General features: G+C 36.2%; 1 protein-coding gene across 1 annotated transcript in view; it reads right to left on the bottom strand.

Annotated features, from left to right (window-relative positions):
- Nucleotides 1-17,433, bottom strand: part of ITGA8 (integrin subunit alpha 8) — a 111,729-nt gene that overhangs the window by 54,091 nt on the left and 40,205 nt on the right. Inside the window, exons 14-20 of the mRNA XM_066562668.1 lie at nucleotides 15,231-15,276; nucleotides 13,232-13,339; nucleotides 6,100-6,155; nucleotides 5,400-5,554; nucleotides 4,078-4,215; nucleotides 3,556-3,623; nucleotides 2,464-2,611 (exon numbers count right to left, since the gene is read on the bottom strand). Coding sequence (XP_066418765.1) covers nucleotides 2,464-2,611; nucleotides 3,556-3,623; nucleotides 4,078-4,215; nucleotides 5,400-5,554; nucleotides 6,100-6,155; nucleotides 13,232-13,339; nucleotides 15,231-15,276 — 719 coding nt within the window. The remainder of the gene's footprint in view (nucleotides 1-2,463; nucleotides 2,612-3,555; nucleotides 3,624-4,077; nucleotides 4,216-5,399; nucleotides 5,555-6,099; nucleotides 6,156-13,231; nucleotides 13,340-15,230; nucleotides 15,277-17,433) is intronic.

Raw genomic sequence — 17,433 nt, 5'->3', positions numbered from 1 at the left:
TACACATTTACCATTTAAAAACAATAGGAAGAATAAACTTACTTTCAGTGCCATTTGTAATCCTTGTGAAAATAGTCCTTGAAATGCATAAAGAAAGACACTAAAAATGATGTAGCAAGTAGGTCTAATGCTTTGATCCTTCTCCAAAAGAACATGATGATATCTTTTTGAATGAAGTATAAAAAGCAAAAAATATGAAAAAATTATGTGTGTGAGTGAGCTTATGTGTGTAAGTAAATGTAGCGAAAAGGAAGGCAGTTTTCTATCTACTAGGATTCAGAATTGAATTTGTCAGAAAGGCATTTTTATCTTCCCCAAAATCTGAAAACAATGAAGTAGTTGTATTGTGTTTCCTGGGTTTTTAAAATTTTGTCTTCAAAAGAAAAAGTATTCTAACTTTAAAACTCCTTCTCAACCCATTCTAGCTTCTCTTTATTCTTCCAAAGCACCAGGATCTTTCCTTTCTTCCTCCATGAGTCTATTGTGTTGGCACTAAAAAATGAAATTTTTCCTAAAATGGTAAAAAGCTCTGAATGATTTCTCTCTGGTCCAGACCAGAGAATGGTTTGGATTGGAAGGGACCTTAACGATCATCTAGTTCCACCACCTGTTGTGAACAGGTCACCTTCCACTAGACCAGGCTGCTCCATCCAACCAGGCCTTAAACATTTCAAGGGATGGGGCATCTGTAGCTTGCCTGGACAACCTGTTCCAGTGCCTCACCACCCTCACAGCCAAGAAATTTTCTTAGTATCTGGTTTTAATTTTCCTATTTTGTACTTAACCACCACAAAAATATGATCAGTGCAAAAACAAAGACACTAAATCTCATTATGGAAGGAATTCTACCACGGTTGACCCTTTGTCACATCTTTAGACTGCACAAATTAGCTTTTGTGATGCTGGTCAGATAAATTCTGCAGCATTAATCATTTTTAGTCAAGAAACATAGCCTCCAGAGTGCAGAAGAACTCTGCAGTGTAAGAAGTCTCTCTGTGTCTTTCTTTTAGTCTCCCTTCAGATACTGGAAGGCTGATGCAGCCCAGGACACATTTGACTTTCTGGGCTGGGAGTGCACATTGACAACTCATGTCCAGCCTCTTGTCTACTCCCACCCCCAGGTCCTTCACATAATAGATATATGCTAATACATGCTTGGGGTTTGGAATTAGTGCCTCCTCTGACACCTTGGTAACATCCAAAAGAACAGCAAAAGATTTTTAAAGAGGAATGAAGAAAAAAGGTAACCATTTGTAGCATGTTAAAGAGAACTTTAGTTTTGTAGATTACAGTCCAAAAAAAAGCAGTGTCTTTGCTAGGAGAACAAAAGGAACAGGCAGTAGGAAAAGGCTGGTGTCTTTAACATATATTTCTGAGATGTGAGGTTGCAGAGAATTTCTGTCATCTTTGATGATAGCATTACTTCTTGGAATTTTTTTCAAACTAGGTTAGAAGCTCACTAATAAAGTCACTGACAGAAGGAGAATAAGGAAATACCTTGTAAGTTAATTCAACTTCCTTAAAAACATTTGCCTTCAGAAAGGAAATTAACTTGCTTTCTCCCACTCTCACCCTTGAGGCCCTTTTGCACATTCCAGGCACTAACAGAAAAAAGCAGGCTCATGTTGCAACAGCCTGGGAGATACATGTGCAGATGAGGCAATTCAGACTTGCTGTCCAACAGAGAATACATGAACACTCTGCTTGTTTGCAGGATAGGGTTTCATCTTTGCTCTTAAAAAAACAAACAGACCCAAAAAGGAAAAACACTGAATGTTCAGTACAGCTCAGCAGGACTTCAGTCAACATTAATCCTTCTGTGAACACTGGCACATTTTACATTTTAATTGCATTTTTAGTCCATTCATAACATGAAAGAATTGACAACAAGGGAAAGTAACTTTGTCAAGTTTATACTGCAGTAATGTCCAACTATTCAGGATACTGGAGACTGGGACACCCTTAATAGTGGTAAAACACTGGTGTGGTGTGAGAAGAGACAGCAGTGTCCAAGTGTCTGGGGGTCAGCAGGGCTCATTAACTCTGCCTTGGAGTTGGTACCATGGGATCCCAGCTTCGAAGCACTAAGGGAATTTGGCACTACTACTTTCTGCTACTGTATTTTTTACTGGTTCAAAATCTGAATTATGTGAATACCTCTATACCTAGAAGAAATGTGACAGCATTTGTGTAGTATTATAAAGAAGTTAGTGGGAAGGAGCTGGGTTAATGGGAATGAACCTGAGCTGGCTCTGAACAGAATGGTCCTGTCTTTCCCATCTTTTGGAGGCCTGGCTTATCTTTACCTGGGGCTGTGCAAGCAAGGACAACTGAGAGTTGATGGAATATCCCTTCCTGAAAAGAACCTCTTTATGTGCTGGTTTCAGCTGGTACAGCCTATGTAGGTTATCCTTGCTCTCAGTTGTCTCCTTTGGTATCACTAACATCTTGATTTTACTTTACCTTGTTGTTGCGTTCGACCCCAGTGTAATCTGCTTCAGGTGGAATCTTTATATGTAGCTCAGCTTCATAGGCTCCTTCCCCATCATTCCTTGGATTTATTATGAGCATGACACAGTTTTCTTCTCCAATTATTAGCTGATCTGTATCCCTGTATAGAACATACTACTTGTCAGGAGTTAAAACATGCACAATTAGGATTTATATATGAATAAAGCAGAAGGACATTTTGCTCTCAGAGCATCTGTTCTGGAAAACACTCTGTGAACACAAAATAAAACATTTTCTATAAAAATGACCGCATGGAAAAGTATACCAGGACCTGGGTAAAAAAGAAGTTAAGAGAAAACAAGACTGTGGCCAAGATGGACTATCACAAAACTTGAAAGCAACTGGTAAAAAATGTCAGAGCCTGACTACTTTCTAAACAGCAAGAAGTATTTAGTGGAGGAACCACTTGCCACAGGGGTCTCATGAGCATTGTATTCTGGAGGACACAAAGGTGGTAGTTTCTCCTCATGTCCATTGTAATACAAACAATGACAGAAATTCTCCTGAGACCTGCCATGGCACTGTGCCCTTGTTTCACAGCTACAGACTGATTCTGATGAGAGTCAGGTAACTCTCAGACATTCCCCACTCGTCCTGCTTGGCATATTTCTCTCTCCACAGGAGAAACTGTTGCCAGGTTTTGAAAATTTTATTTTGAGATTAATTTACTTCACTGTATACTGAGTTCAGGAGAATTGTGTCCAAGTTCAAAGTCACTGACATACTGAAATAAAAAACTTGAACCCTCCTATGAACAACAATTTGTATCATCTCTTGGTTTTCACAGACCTAGAGCCACTCTAACAAACACTTGCAAACAATATTTTCTAAGATAACCATTAAACATCATGAAAGTGGTTTGCAAGTATATTTCTCCATTTCTTGGTTTTATAGCTAAAATGGATGCACAAATTAAAATCTGGAAATCAAGTAAGAGTGATTAGCTACAGTAAACAACAGAACTGTGTTCTACATCATTCTGTTGCAACAGTTAGCAGTGTCTGGACTTTGTATATCCAGCATAATGTATCTTATTTAACTTACGGCACTGCAGAAAGTTGCAAGTCAGGAATACATAAATTGTCCTCCCCACAATCAACCAGAATGTAAGCCTGTATCATTGCAAAATAAAAAAATAGAATGCAGTTAGTACATGCCTTAAAGTCCAAATCACTTCATTAAATATTGCTAACCTGTCTTAAATACCACTAGCACTGCTTTACTGAATTAAATCTTTTTATTCTCTCTGTAAGTTTCTTTTCATGTGGTAGTCAGAGGTCGGAGACTATTTAGATGGTCAAATATGTCCTTAGCAGAACAATATAATCTTCAGTCCCTTTCCCACACTAACTTGGCTTACATATTCTAGAAGGCAATCAAAACAAGAAAGTTTTGGAGATACTTGAAAGGCCTGTTGGTTCTAGTTTTATATTTAATCTACATTTTGTATTCATTAAATCCTTCTCATGCAATTTCTGGCTTTCCCTTTTAAGGAAGATGACACACATAATATTTGTAAATGCTTTCATGTTTATATACAGAAAATGTGACATGCAAAACTCATACCTGCTCTGCTAGTGAGTTTTTCTGGTAATAGTTCAGTATTGGCTTCACAGTCAAACTATCTTCGAAACTGGACTCATCCAAACTATAATTGAAGTTTATATTGATGGGAGATAATTTATCTCTAAATTCTGTTTCATCCTGTGAGTAATAATCACATAATAAAAACCAATAGTTTACAATGATTATTTCAGTTGGTACAGTAAGACAACAGATTCAGACTTCTGAAGGTAAAGATGTAGTCTTTATTGAAGGTAAGACGTGGTTCTTTGACAGATGCTGGCCAAATTCTGGCTGCATGTGGTGTCTTTAGGAAAGCAAAGTGACTCACCAGTAATTGGAATGCCCAGAACACATTGCCTCCACAGCCCCACATCTGGAAGAAGCTGGCTGAGCTGAGTAGACTCAGAAATTTTCAAAGCATTAGCCTAAAATGAAGCTGTTTAAGAGAGACACACAGAACCAACTCCTGTCAGCTACTGCCCCCCTTCCTTTTGAAATGGAGGTAGGGCATGTGTGGATTTGTGGAGGTAATATTGCTGGTTTGTACCATAACCAAGAATTTATAATACTTAGCAATGGTAAAATTCCACCACCTTTATTGTCTACAGATGTCCCTACATAGTGCTTGAAACTTCCCCATTTCACCTCCCACTGCATTTCTTGGATCAGAGTTGGAATAATCTACTTCAATTGCATGAGGTAACCTGCAAGTGAGGAACTGTTGATCCTTTCTCCTTTACAACTTCAATTCCATAGTTTTAGTTTTTCTAAAAACATTTCAAAATATCTTTAAAATACTTTTAAAACTGTATTTTATTTAAAAATTTATTAAAATTTATTTAAAAATTTTAGGCCAATATTTCTGGTAAGACTCCTTTAAAATCTTTTGAACCTAAATTGATATTTAACATGATTTGTTCATTACTGCACTGTGAATACTAAAAAAAAAAAAAAAAACCAAAACCAAAAATGGAAAGCAATCTTGCATTTCTGTATCAGAAGATGCAGTATTTGATCAGAATTTCCAGAACATTGTGAAATTAATGTATTTTTACACAGAGAAATTCTACAGTCTTCAAAATCAATCTTTCTTTTCCACTTATATTGACAAAAGATGAGCCAAAGATTTACATAGGGAATTTTTTCAAGGTAGCAGAATGCTCTGCACATACTGAACATACAGATGAAGTCTATCTTGTAACCCATTTCTGTAATTTTGGAAATTACTCTTCCTTTTCCAGTGGCTCCTTTTTATTATTATCTTTAAATCCCTGGTACCACTCAAACAACGATGAAAGTCCAAAATATTTTAAACAACTTACTCTGAGATAAACAAGGAAGTCCTGGCAATGGAGCTGTTTCTGTCTTTCTATCACAATAGAGAAGTAGTGATGTGACTGATGGTAATCAAAGAAGAGGGTCCTCTTAACAGCTCCTTTCTGTTTCAATGAATCTAACTGCAATTCACCTTTCAGCACTAAAGGATACAAATAAATAAATTAGTTATTGATTTAACAGGAAAAAAAGTCCAGTAAGGAATTTATTCTGTATTATAATTAATTAACCTAAGCAAGTCTTCCAAGAAAAAGTAATCCATGCTTTAAGTGCCTGTCTGTTTAAAAGCCCACTAGGTTTTGATCCAAATTATGCAGGATGTATAATTTAAGCTTTCTAATTTCATTGACAGATCATATGTGTACAGGACTTCTGTCCCTTTAATTTATTATTTTACCAAAACAGAACATTCTCCAACAAGGTACATTCTTGGTTTTTTTTAGAAAATGACTTAAACTGAAACAAAAATCCTTTAAGTGAGTAATAAAAGGTTTGCATTTACACACACACACACATACAGACACACATCTATCTATCTATCTATCTATCTATCTAAATACTTTTTTTAAACTACATTTTCTTGCCTTAGGAGGATCTCACTCCTATTGTCTTTCCAAGTGTAGGAAAAAATACATTTGAAATGGAGCACGGTTAGAGTAAATTACAGGAATAGAAAGTATTTCTTACCTATCTCATCTGAAATACTTTGACCTTCAAAATCTCCGCAGACTCTTACAGTAAAGCTACATATAAAAAAAGGAGAAGTAATTCATTATTAGCAGAAAATGGAGTGACCTGGGAATCAGCAGTTCCCAAATCATATCTTTAAAGTATTTTCATTTGCTTAAAAAGATGTTAACTGAAATTGTATCTAGCTACCTATGATATTCCCTAATTATGCCAGGAAGTCTCCTAGGCTTCACTAATAATCACAGAAGACGGTCTCTGAATACTTCCTGGCAAAGGTATAGAGAAGATTCTCTCATCCCAGTAGTTCTTGAGAGTCCATGGAGATGGACCCTTCTGACACTATTGCCAAAGCTGGATTTTTTATGCTGAAGTTCAGAAAACCACCTTTGTCAGAGGCTGTCTGCAGAAATACTTTCTCGTTCATTGTGGTCAAATCAGAAAAATCTTAGAGCATATTGGCAATGCTCAAGCTGTTTTCCGGCAAATGAAAGCACTTGGGATACCAATGTATTCCACTGGCATTACTGTAAGATTTTCATTATTTCAACAGGCTACAATTAATTCCAAACATAAAACCTAAATTGTGGGATCTTTCTGACATCAGACTAACCAAACTGTATTGCATTTAATTTGTTAAGTTTTGCAGAAAGGGGCACTTATATGACATAAATCAAAGCATAGAGAAATTGGTGATTCATGTTCTTTATCTAATATGCTAAAGCAATGCATTCTACAAACAGCAACACAAGTTGTTTTTAATTTGCCTGTTCTGAATGTATAGCAAGCTCTTTTGAGCCTAGAAATACCCATATCACAACTGTAACCATTATACAAATGTCACCTCAACCATAGCAGAGTCCTTTCCCATAAGAATTATTTCTGTGTAAGACTGGCAACAGATTTGCAGTTATACTCAACAACTGATAGGAGAAGCCTTTTATAGTTGTATTGGCTGATACCTTCTAATCTGAACTTTTAATTTATATAAAAATTAATTTTAAAAACCCTAAAAAAGTAATGATTATAGACAAGTTTCACTTTGTAAGGAATCTATGCAAGTTTTATAAATATTTAACGTAATTGCATTTTGAAAAAGTTTTCACAAATTACTCTGGATGGTATGAGAAACCGTATTAATTATGCCTGTTGATGCAATTAGCAGAGTGTACTTCCCTGACAAGTGGCAAAACAAGAAATCTGTCACTGGAAAGATGTTTTGATTTTTAATTTCTGCTGTCATCTGCCACGTAGACTTAGTTCTGCATACCATAATTCCTAATGAAATCCTGTATAACATAACAAAATTGCTCAGGTGATAGATTCTTGCAAGTGCTTCTGGTTACCAATCATTCTTAATGAAAATTTTCATGGCTTCATAAAATGTTTTAGTTTGTATATGGAAAATAAACTGTAGGTCAGCATTAAAATCAGCTTGAGTTAAATTAAAAAAAATTGCATTATTCATGATCTTGATCTCCTCACTACTGTTATACTGTATAATAATGTTTCAGTGCAGTGGATTAAAAACCACTAACATAACCTTTAAACCAACCCGTAATCCCATTCTAATTGCGTGTTTGTTTCCTCTGGCAGATGTAATGAAACTGCCACATCTGGCATATGTGTCACTCTCATGACTTTAATGGAAAATTCTTTCTTTATTTCTTGAGAAACAAGAATGGCATAATGCTATTAATCTCTGCTAAACTGTAGCCTTCAAATAGTCATTCCAGTCCATGCAGAAAATGCAAATTTTTCATATTCCTACTTCTTTACAATTATGAGTCAATACAGGAAGAACCAATTATTTCCAAATACACAAGGACAAAATAACAAAAATGAGGAAATCTTGTGTAATTGCATGAATGCAATTTAGACATCAGACTTCACAGACCTCACATGTCAGAGTGTAAGAGGGTATTTCCTCAGATGTAAACTCAAGAGCTGCCATTGTATTAAACTCAGTTGTCTTGCTTTGGAGGAGTCACAGAAATTTTGCCCTATCATGTTTGGAAAAAGGTTGCGTTCAAAAATGCAGCTTGGAACGCTTTACTTGTCAAACAGAACAATTTCAGTGTATGCTTTATTTACTGCAATGAACAGAATAATTCATAATACATATTTGATAACTGAAGTAATGTTCTCAAATACTATGTAAGAGGCAAGATTTACTCCTTCCACTCCAGGCAGAGCTTATCAAAAAGGGAATAGCAGAGCAAAAAAGCAAAATCCTGGAGTGGATAACCTCTCACACTCTGGCCACACAAGAGAAAGACTATGGTTTTAGCAGAATTCTGCCACCCATTTGTGATTTTGTTATTTAGTTCAGAAATAGTGCTAAAGACATCAAAGATTTCAATTGCCAATCTAGATGAATTTAGATTCACTCATCACTTCAACAAGAAAATCCTGGGGAGATGTTGAGGGATGTTTTAGCATCAAGATAAAGAAAAGCAGAGGGAACGACACACTACAAAAGAGGACAGGACTCTAAAGAATTTATAGAGATTTGAGATCTGACTCCTAGGCACAGTAAGAAACAGAATAGCTGAGCTTTGGAGCTTGCTTGTAGGGGCAATCAACCAAACAACACAATTAACAATCAAAGGAAGAAAACTTCAGCAAGTAAGGAAAAAATGGGAAGTAGTCCATCATCCTAAAGCATACAAACTTTTTATGTGCTATGAATCTCTCTGAAGAGATCCCCACATCACATTTATTCTGCTGGGTCTGTCATCACTATGAGATTATGCTTTGAATAGTATTTGAATGTAGTTACAATATAGAGGGAAAGCCTTAAAACACACAGGCTTTTCATGACAATCTCGGGGCAACAAAGCGGTTTGTTTAAAATAATTTTAAGTTTTTCAGGTAGACAGAAATTATTTTTACAAGAACAAGAAACTTGAAAATATTCCTTTCTTCAAAACTACTCTTGGCACAGATGGGAGCAGTCTCTTCAAAAGTTAACCCAAATAAAATTACCTAATATCACCAGAAGTGGTGAAAAGTTAGTTACCCATGTATAATATTTTCTAGACTGCACTTAGTACCAGAAAGAAATGATTTTGGTATGGCTACTCTAGCAGCTGAAAAAAGTAGAAAACTTACTTCAGGAAGTGAAAAGCAAGGCATTAGCAGATCCTACCAGGTGTCATTTGTCATTGCTAACGATTTCTTTAGCACCCAGGTTTGCAGATGGAGAGAAAGAATGGAAAATGCCTTAGCAGAAAGGCAGTGTAAGCTTTAATGTTCTGGGCTTCCATTCTGTGTGAGGCTGATACCCAACCTGCAAGGTCACAAACCTCCACAGAAGAGAAGAAGCTGTTATTGTTTACTGCTGAATGACATTTAAACAGTTTCCTTTTTGAAGTACGATTTTTAAAAGCAAGTCAATACACTTCCATTACTCTAACATGCCCTGCTTTGAGATTTTGTTAATGCCAAATGTAATCCAGTGACCAACACAGAGATTTAGCGCTGAAGGCATCTCATGGCTAAGCTACATTGTATGGCCAGGCTGCAGGAGCACTAGGGCTGCTAGATAAAACAGGTGGCTGCCCTTTGGGTGTCTCCAGGGCTACTGAAGCTAAAACCTGGCACAGAGGTCTCCTGTACAGCACCTCAGCTGTGTTGGTGGCAAGTGACATCACCTGTCTACCCCCTCTGAGGAGTGAGCTATCCATCTTCTGACTCTTGGCCATATGGCTTTGCTGTCCCACCCATGGAGTCAGGCTGGCCAACAGGCTTTGGAAAATCTCACACAAATTCATCTCAACAATGGCCCCTAGGTCCATATCCATGGGGCATCAATCACATCCTCTTTCAAATTAGGTCAATGAGAAAAGAAAATACCAGCAGCAGAAATGAGCAAATCTAACCTATGCAGCTATGAACTGCTGAAATATTATTTTGGGAGTTTATATCTTTGATAGAAATTTTGTATTCAGCTTTTTTTAAAGTGTACATAGAAATGTCTCATTTACTGAATCTAGCTGATACAAGATTATAAATATTTCATTACTACTGTAATAGTAAGAAATTTGGAGACAAAAGAACTACATATTTTTCCAAGTATTTTTTGATAGTAGGAACTTGAAGATCAGAAATTTTAACCTCTCTGCTTCTGGTTTTACTGGGTTTACAGAAGGCGAATAGCCTACAAGGCACATATCACATTATACATCCAAACATGAAAAGCACTTACAAATAAAAAATATAGTCTACAAATGTAAAAAAAGAGATTTAAACATATATATATATATATATATATATATATATATATATATATACACACAAAAAATATATTCTACAATATATGCTACAAATCGACTTTTTCTCATGATTGGACACTTTTATGCAACTTTTGGTAAGACAAGGTAACTTCTCTCACTTATTGCTCCTCTACAAAATGGAATTAACAATATTCACCTTACATCAGTGAGAGGTGAGTAAAAAACTTTTGTAGATGCAATTTAAGAACAAATGAGGTAGCTAATGGATAATAGGACCTCAAATGGTAATAAAAATACCAATGCATAGATAAATTAGACCTCCTGACAGCTAGAGCCCAGTCTTGAACATAATCACATGATGTGGAAAGAGGTTTTGAAAAATGAAAACTTTTAATTTATTTATCTCTTTTTACAGATATTAACTTGCATCTTTCACACTTAGGGGAAAAAATAAACTCTTTTTCCATATTCTTTAATACCTTCAAAGTTGCAGAATTTGTTACAGATTTGCTAGTATAGAGAACTCAGAAACAGCCACATTTTACACACAGCAGAGAATGAATTATATGCTTCTAGAAGTTCAGGATGATTCTCCTTGAGCTGTGCATAAAAATGACTTTTTGTGCATGTTTCCTCTGCTGCTTCAGCTTTGCAATTTATATCATGGCAGAAATAATATTTTCCTAATACTTGGAAACGTACAATAATCCACATTATTCATGCACACACACTTCCTGAAGCTTTTCTGGTAGGAGGTTTCCTTTCATTCTAATTTTTCAGTGTCAGTCAGTAGAGTTTTATACAAGTTGCACAGCTGGCTAAGAGATACAGAAATCTGTCCCATGGGACTGAGGAATTCTTTGCCTGTTGGAGTTTCCCTACTAATTGTTTTCATATGTACAATACAAGCTTATATCAACTAAGGAAAAAAAATTACAGTGTGGAAGATAGCAGCTGCTCTTCAGTCATTTCATAACATGAACTCAATCTTTAGGGAACAATATTTTAGAATAAAGCAGACAGAAATTAAATTATGATCCTATTAAAGCTCTTGTAGATATGAACCAAACCTCTGGCTTATTGTAGCAGAGAAATAAAAAAACCCAAAACAAATGTGTTAAAGGAGTATGCATTTCTTCCTTCCTTTTCTAAACAATATCTCAGAGCAAGAATGTTTTTTAAGAGAGCTTTTCTTCCTCTTGTGCAAAAAACCCACCTTTTTTCTTTCAATACCTGTTGTTAACTGTTACGGTTCCAAAGTATTTTCTATTATGACATTGAGCATTTTTTAAAAGTTTTAACATTTGACGTTGTGAAACAACAAAATTTGGATCAATGAACATGCTTCAGCCAAACACCTGTATTTCATTTTTTTTATATCAACTATTAAAACAAAAGATAATTGAATTTAAAAAAAATCCAGAAAGGCCAAAGCTTTGTAAAGTTCTGGGTTTGCATAGTTCCACCAAGTGCCTTCGACATTGCTCTGTAGATGGGCAATTTTCTACACTGGATGTAGAAATGAGGAACATGGTAAAAAATATGAGAAGTCCGTAAAGTGTAAAAGAACAGCTCAAGAGTGAAAATCTCTTGACAACCCCATCCCATATGCTTTCGAAGCCCACATATTTATTGGTTTAAGTGTATCAGAGTTTAGTTCCTTTAAGAGCCTCCATGGCTCTTAAATGAAATGCTTCTCATGATTATGTTTCACAGTTCATATTTATCAATTAATCTTTAAGATTCTTTAAGATTCTCTTGCTGAATTTTACATTTGAGATGATTTTTAGGACACACCTCCTGTAAAGAATGTCTCCAATGTGAGGAAATCCTCTGATCATCTTTGGTTTAAAAGCAGTGCAAAATTTCTGCATTCATGTTATCTTCTGGAGTCCTCCTTTACACCTTAATACTGTTTTTGTTCAGCCCACTTCCTGGCAGGCTTCCTGCTTCTAATGTTTTTACATCTTAAAAATCTGTTCCTCACAGACTCTCTGGCAAGATTTACTACTATTTTATATTCAACTTGCACGTGTTTATGCTCTGTTTTGATTTTAGTTTCCTCATTTGTTATCATTTCCACTTTTAAACAGTATCTTATGTATTTGTAATAGCCTCTTTTGTCAACTGTTCCTGGGGTCCTTTCAAAGTGACTTTTTTCTACTGCAGTAAAGTGCCTTCATGTGGTGTTATGTGCTATTAGGTGGCCTCCAAATGTCCTGCAAGCATTCTGTACTTATAACTGATCTTAAATTGTTTTAATTAGCTTTCATGTTGGGTTGTTTTAGTTTTTTTTTTCTTTTCAAAGTTAAATGCTTCTGTGGTTAAGAGTTTCTCTTTTAAGGATGGTTGAAACATTGTCCTGTGTGATGTGCTAAAAAAAACTTTCCTCTGACCAAAGACAGCCAGCAACAACATCCTGTGAACTTCTCTCAGGATGGCCAGTCAAATACCTTCTCTCTTCCACAAAGGACTAAGATCTGTCTTTCTCCAAGAGAAAATGGAAGGCCCACCAGCTCTGCATGACTTTCACTGTTACATTTTGTCAACAAACAGATGACTGTTTCTGTGTTTTGTCCATTTTAGCTGTTTCATGTTTCATTCATCTAAACATTGCATATGACTTTGCAGCTTGCCCAGGAGCTGAGCATCCTCCTATGCAGAAGGAGACCCAGTGTATCAAAGGACTCAACTTCTACCTACCACAATTAGTTAGACAATCTGCTAAGTACTGAAAAATACCAAAAAGATTTCTGTGTTTGGGGGGTTGTTGTGCTCAGAGCATGTTTCAACATTTTGAACTTTGAAGATGTTCAGAGTTGCAATAAAATTAAGGAACAGGAAGTTATCTGAGAAAGAGGATAAGGATATCTTTTGAGTAATCATGGACTTACCAGGCCACCAAAAGCTGAGAGTCGGGCAGCTGACAGGTTCTATTGTCTGGATTCACAATCATGGGGTTCAGAATAAGATGAGCATTCACTGTCACAACAGGTCTGGCTCTGGGAGACAGAAATAAGGTTCACCACATTCAGAAGGAGCACATTAGTAGCTGAGTTACAGCAGAGAAAACAGTGAACTGAGTTGGCTGCAAAGAAGCCAGAGATGTAGGGTTACTTGGGAGAACACAGTTTTATAATGCTGCTCATAGCCAAAAGAACCTTTTTTTTCCCCCATCAGAATCCTACTGAGATTCACAAAAAAAATTTCATGTTAACACATCATGGAAACAGTACCCTATGGTTAAGCAATAGATGTGTCCCAGGACTGAGGCACATCAGACACATTTCATCACACTGAGTTTTCTCAAAGGGACAGAGGCTGCCTTTTTGGGTTTTACAGCAGTCCTTTGGCCATCTTGCAGATTTATTCTGTACTGTCTCCATTAATAATGATATATTCCAACTTACAATGTCTGTTTCAAGACTCTTAAAAAAATAAACATGATTTGGTTAAAGTAGAAGTTGGTGTAGACTATCTTGGGCCAATAATGAAGTAAACTCTATCTGACATTTCTTGGAGACAACTGACTTTGTAAATCAGAATAATCACCAGTAAATTGTGCTGAGTACATGAATATACAGTTCTGGTGACAGAAACCATCCCTCTGAAGCTGTTATTAAGTGATAAGATAATCTATAACTGCAAGCAGTTTAGAAGACAAATAATAACAAGTATGTGCCCAGATTCTGATTTTTTAAGACAGCAATACTATTTACAGTAACTTAAACAATCACCGTTTTCTAACTTTCCTGATATTTTAATCCACATCTGAGCTTTTATGATTACTTCTTTATATTACTTCAGCAAGACATTAAAAAATAAAATTACTTTCTTCACTTTTGTGCAACAGGGAAAACCTTTTTTTGCCTAGAAAATTTCAGTAATAAAATTCTATTTCAACAGTATGACAAGTTGCATATTTGATACATTCTGGCCAGGAAATGGCCTCCTGCTATTCACTTTATTAAATTACATAGAACACATTTTATTGTTATTGAAAATACACAGTGGATCTAATTCTTCAATGTTTTATCCTGTGCAGTCACTCATGGCATTGCAAAGTATTTGCATGATTCTTTCATAGCACAGAGGGAAAATCAGGACTTCTCACTGCACCCACAGCATTAGCTGAGATAAGCCAACATTCCTGTTTTACAAAATTTGTATGCTGTCACAAACATTCACGGGGGAAGCAGAACATGCCTTTTCCCAGTCAGGTGCTGTTGGGAATACAGACAAAAAGAAGCCAGACAGGAATCATAAATATGACAACATGTTGTAGCAAAGGATGGTGAATGCTTAAATGAAATGAGCTGTCAGCATGGCTGGACTAAGAGAGCATTAGTAGATTTTATGTAAATGCTTATGTATTTGGTAGCCTCAAATTTTACATCTAATCAAAAAGTGCATTTAGTGAAACTCCATAGTCAGCAACAACTTTTTGTTTTGCAATGTGGGATCTTGTGGGATCTTGTGCATTTTTTTAAACTGAGGCTAAAAGTAGCAGTCTTTATTTTCAATAAATGGTTCATGTCTTAACATACACAATCTCTGAAGACTGGTCACTTTAAAATTTCTTAGTAGCACCAGTTCCCCAGGAAAGAAATAAATTTTCAACCCCATGCCTTTAAAATTTCTTATTTAAAATTAACTAAAGACTCAAACATTCTAGAAGCTGCTTGAGCTAAGCCTAAGCATGGAAATTTTCATTGAAAATTACAGGGTTTGAGCATGGGAAAAAACATTTGTTTCTCAAAAGAAGTTTAATTTATCATCTCTAATGACCACCTTTTACACACTGCAACAGGGAAATAGGAATATGGCATTTTTAAATTTTAATATCTCCCACCAAAACTGTGAAATACCAAATGCATTGTATTTACCACATACCTGTAAACAACTGCTTTTCCAGCTCCAAATGCACCCACAATTAAATCTGGAAAAACCAAAATACCAAAATGGTTTCAGAATAACTATACAGTAATCTCTCACACTTTTTTTTTCCATTATAAATTAGATTATTTACATTAACATTGCAGTAATATCAAACAAATTGAATAATTCCTTTTTAAGCAGTTTTCCTCATGAGTGTGAAGAACACAAGTGTGTTTTACCTGAAGTAAAACATTTCACATGTCTGAGATGCTGTCATAAATGTCTCAGTTGTAACCAGTAACTACCAAAGTATTTAACACAATGTCACCCACGTCACAATCTCATTTCTCTCCAACTTTTATTATAGGGGAAAAAATTCCATTAAATTCTATGTATTTTATTCAGACTCCTTAACTGTCCATTAAATGAAGAGCTGCAAAACAATTTCTTGCCACTTTCATATAAGTCATGTTGAAACTTTACAGTTTTCTTTCTTGACAATCCTTCCATTCTGCTTTGTGTTTTAAGTGATTTGTTCATTAATTTAGGCATTACATCTCTGTGCAAATAAACACAATGCAAGGTCAGAGGATGGCTGATTTCATAGCCTCTAATGTTTCCAGCACTGTAGCAATATGAGAAAAGGCTCACAACAGTTATCCATCTAAAGCTGTCATTTTCCCTGACAGATGGAGTCAGCAACACAGGTGCTACACTGGGATTTGGGCATGTCTTTGTCAGTGGTCATTGGCCTGGGTTTGGGAATCTACAGGCCAGAATGTTTCCTCTTTCTGCCTGGAGTCCCCATGTAGTGATCTCTGGAAAGATCCAGACTGGCTTGCTGATCCATTCAGGCCTCCTGGAGAAAAACTGGAGCCAAGCCATGAGGAAAAAGGATCAACTTTCCTGCTGCCTCTGCCTTTGGAAAGAGCTTTGGTTCATTTTCAAAGCCCCCAGAGTCCATCTGGGCACAGCTTTCATTCCACTGCTGCTATCATTCAACATGACTGACATGTATCCAATTCAGAAGACTGAGCCTTACAACAGCAGTGGTACAGACTGGCAGCCTAAACTGAACTAAGTAAGTTAATTAAATGAATACTTGGGCTTGTAAACAAACCCTTACTTGCTGCTTCTATAGTTGGGGCACTGGTTTGCTTAAGAAGCCCTGAAGTCATCAAGCATGATGGAAATACCAAGCTTTGATGTTAATTATCTGGATGGATTTGGTCCAGGGCTGGCAGTGTATTTTCTAGTGCTCCTCCATCTTTCAGATGGTCAGGATTTCAAAAAAAGTAATAAACAAATACTTCACATGGGCAACAGCCAGTCCTTCACTGAATTCCATTAATTAATGTCCTAATAGGACCAGACATGGACAGTTTATGAGTCTGATCCTCTTTTTGTACAACATTTACATTTTTCTAATTTCATTGGCCTTAGAGAAATATGTTTCAGGGTCAGGAACACTCTAAATAGCAGAAGAAAATAAGTGATTTTATCTCCTTTTTGGGACATTTGTATGTCATATTCTTTGGTAGCTTTTACAGACAACTTGCCCACAGTACCAAAAGCAAAAGATGTTTTCCTCTTAAATAAACAACTAATTGAGACAAAGCCATCACCATGAAGGCTGCACCACACACAAACAGAACTTTTCCTGGCAGCTCACTTCTAGTGGCACCCGTAGCAACCCTCCAAAAAATTTAATATTTTGTTGATTTTTATTTTGCTTGCGTCCAAAGGAATTTTTATGAGTTTTGTGTTTGGTGGGGTTTTCTTCTGCTTGTTATTTCTTAAGGAAAAAGAAACATTATGTTATGAACAGAAAGTGAAAGACAAGATGGAAAGGGTTTCTGTTCTGCTCTTCCCAGCTGGGCATTTTTTGTGAATTCTATAACAGACTTGACTTAGGATGTGTACTGGTTCATACTAGACCTGATAACTCAAAAGGTTTCAGGGTTATGTTGTAAGAGACAAAACAGGTACATATCCAAGACTTATTCAGATCTTGGCCTAGTGATGACTTCATAATACACTCTTTCATTAAAAAATAAAGGTTAAACACACAACTTGGGTAAGCTTAATAAAATGCAACCAAGTAGAACCTGAAGGTGAGAAGAATGAGTCTGTCAGACACAGCTGGCCTCATTGGTGTGAGTGCAATTTCAGTATGTGCTGCTGTGCAAAGGTACCCTCTATCTTGGCATCCCCACTT

The sequence above is a fragment of the Molothrus aeneus genome, chromosome 1, assembly GCF_037042795.1.
Source record: "Molothrus aeneus isolate 106 chromosome 1, BPBGC_Maene_1.0, whole genome shotgun sequence".
NCBI classification, from domain to species: domain Eukaryota; kingdom Metazoa; phylum Chordata; class Aves; order Passeriformes; family Icteridae; genus Molothrus; species Molothrus aeneus.
This window is presented reverse-complemented; position numbering and strand designations above follow the sequence as displayed.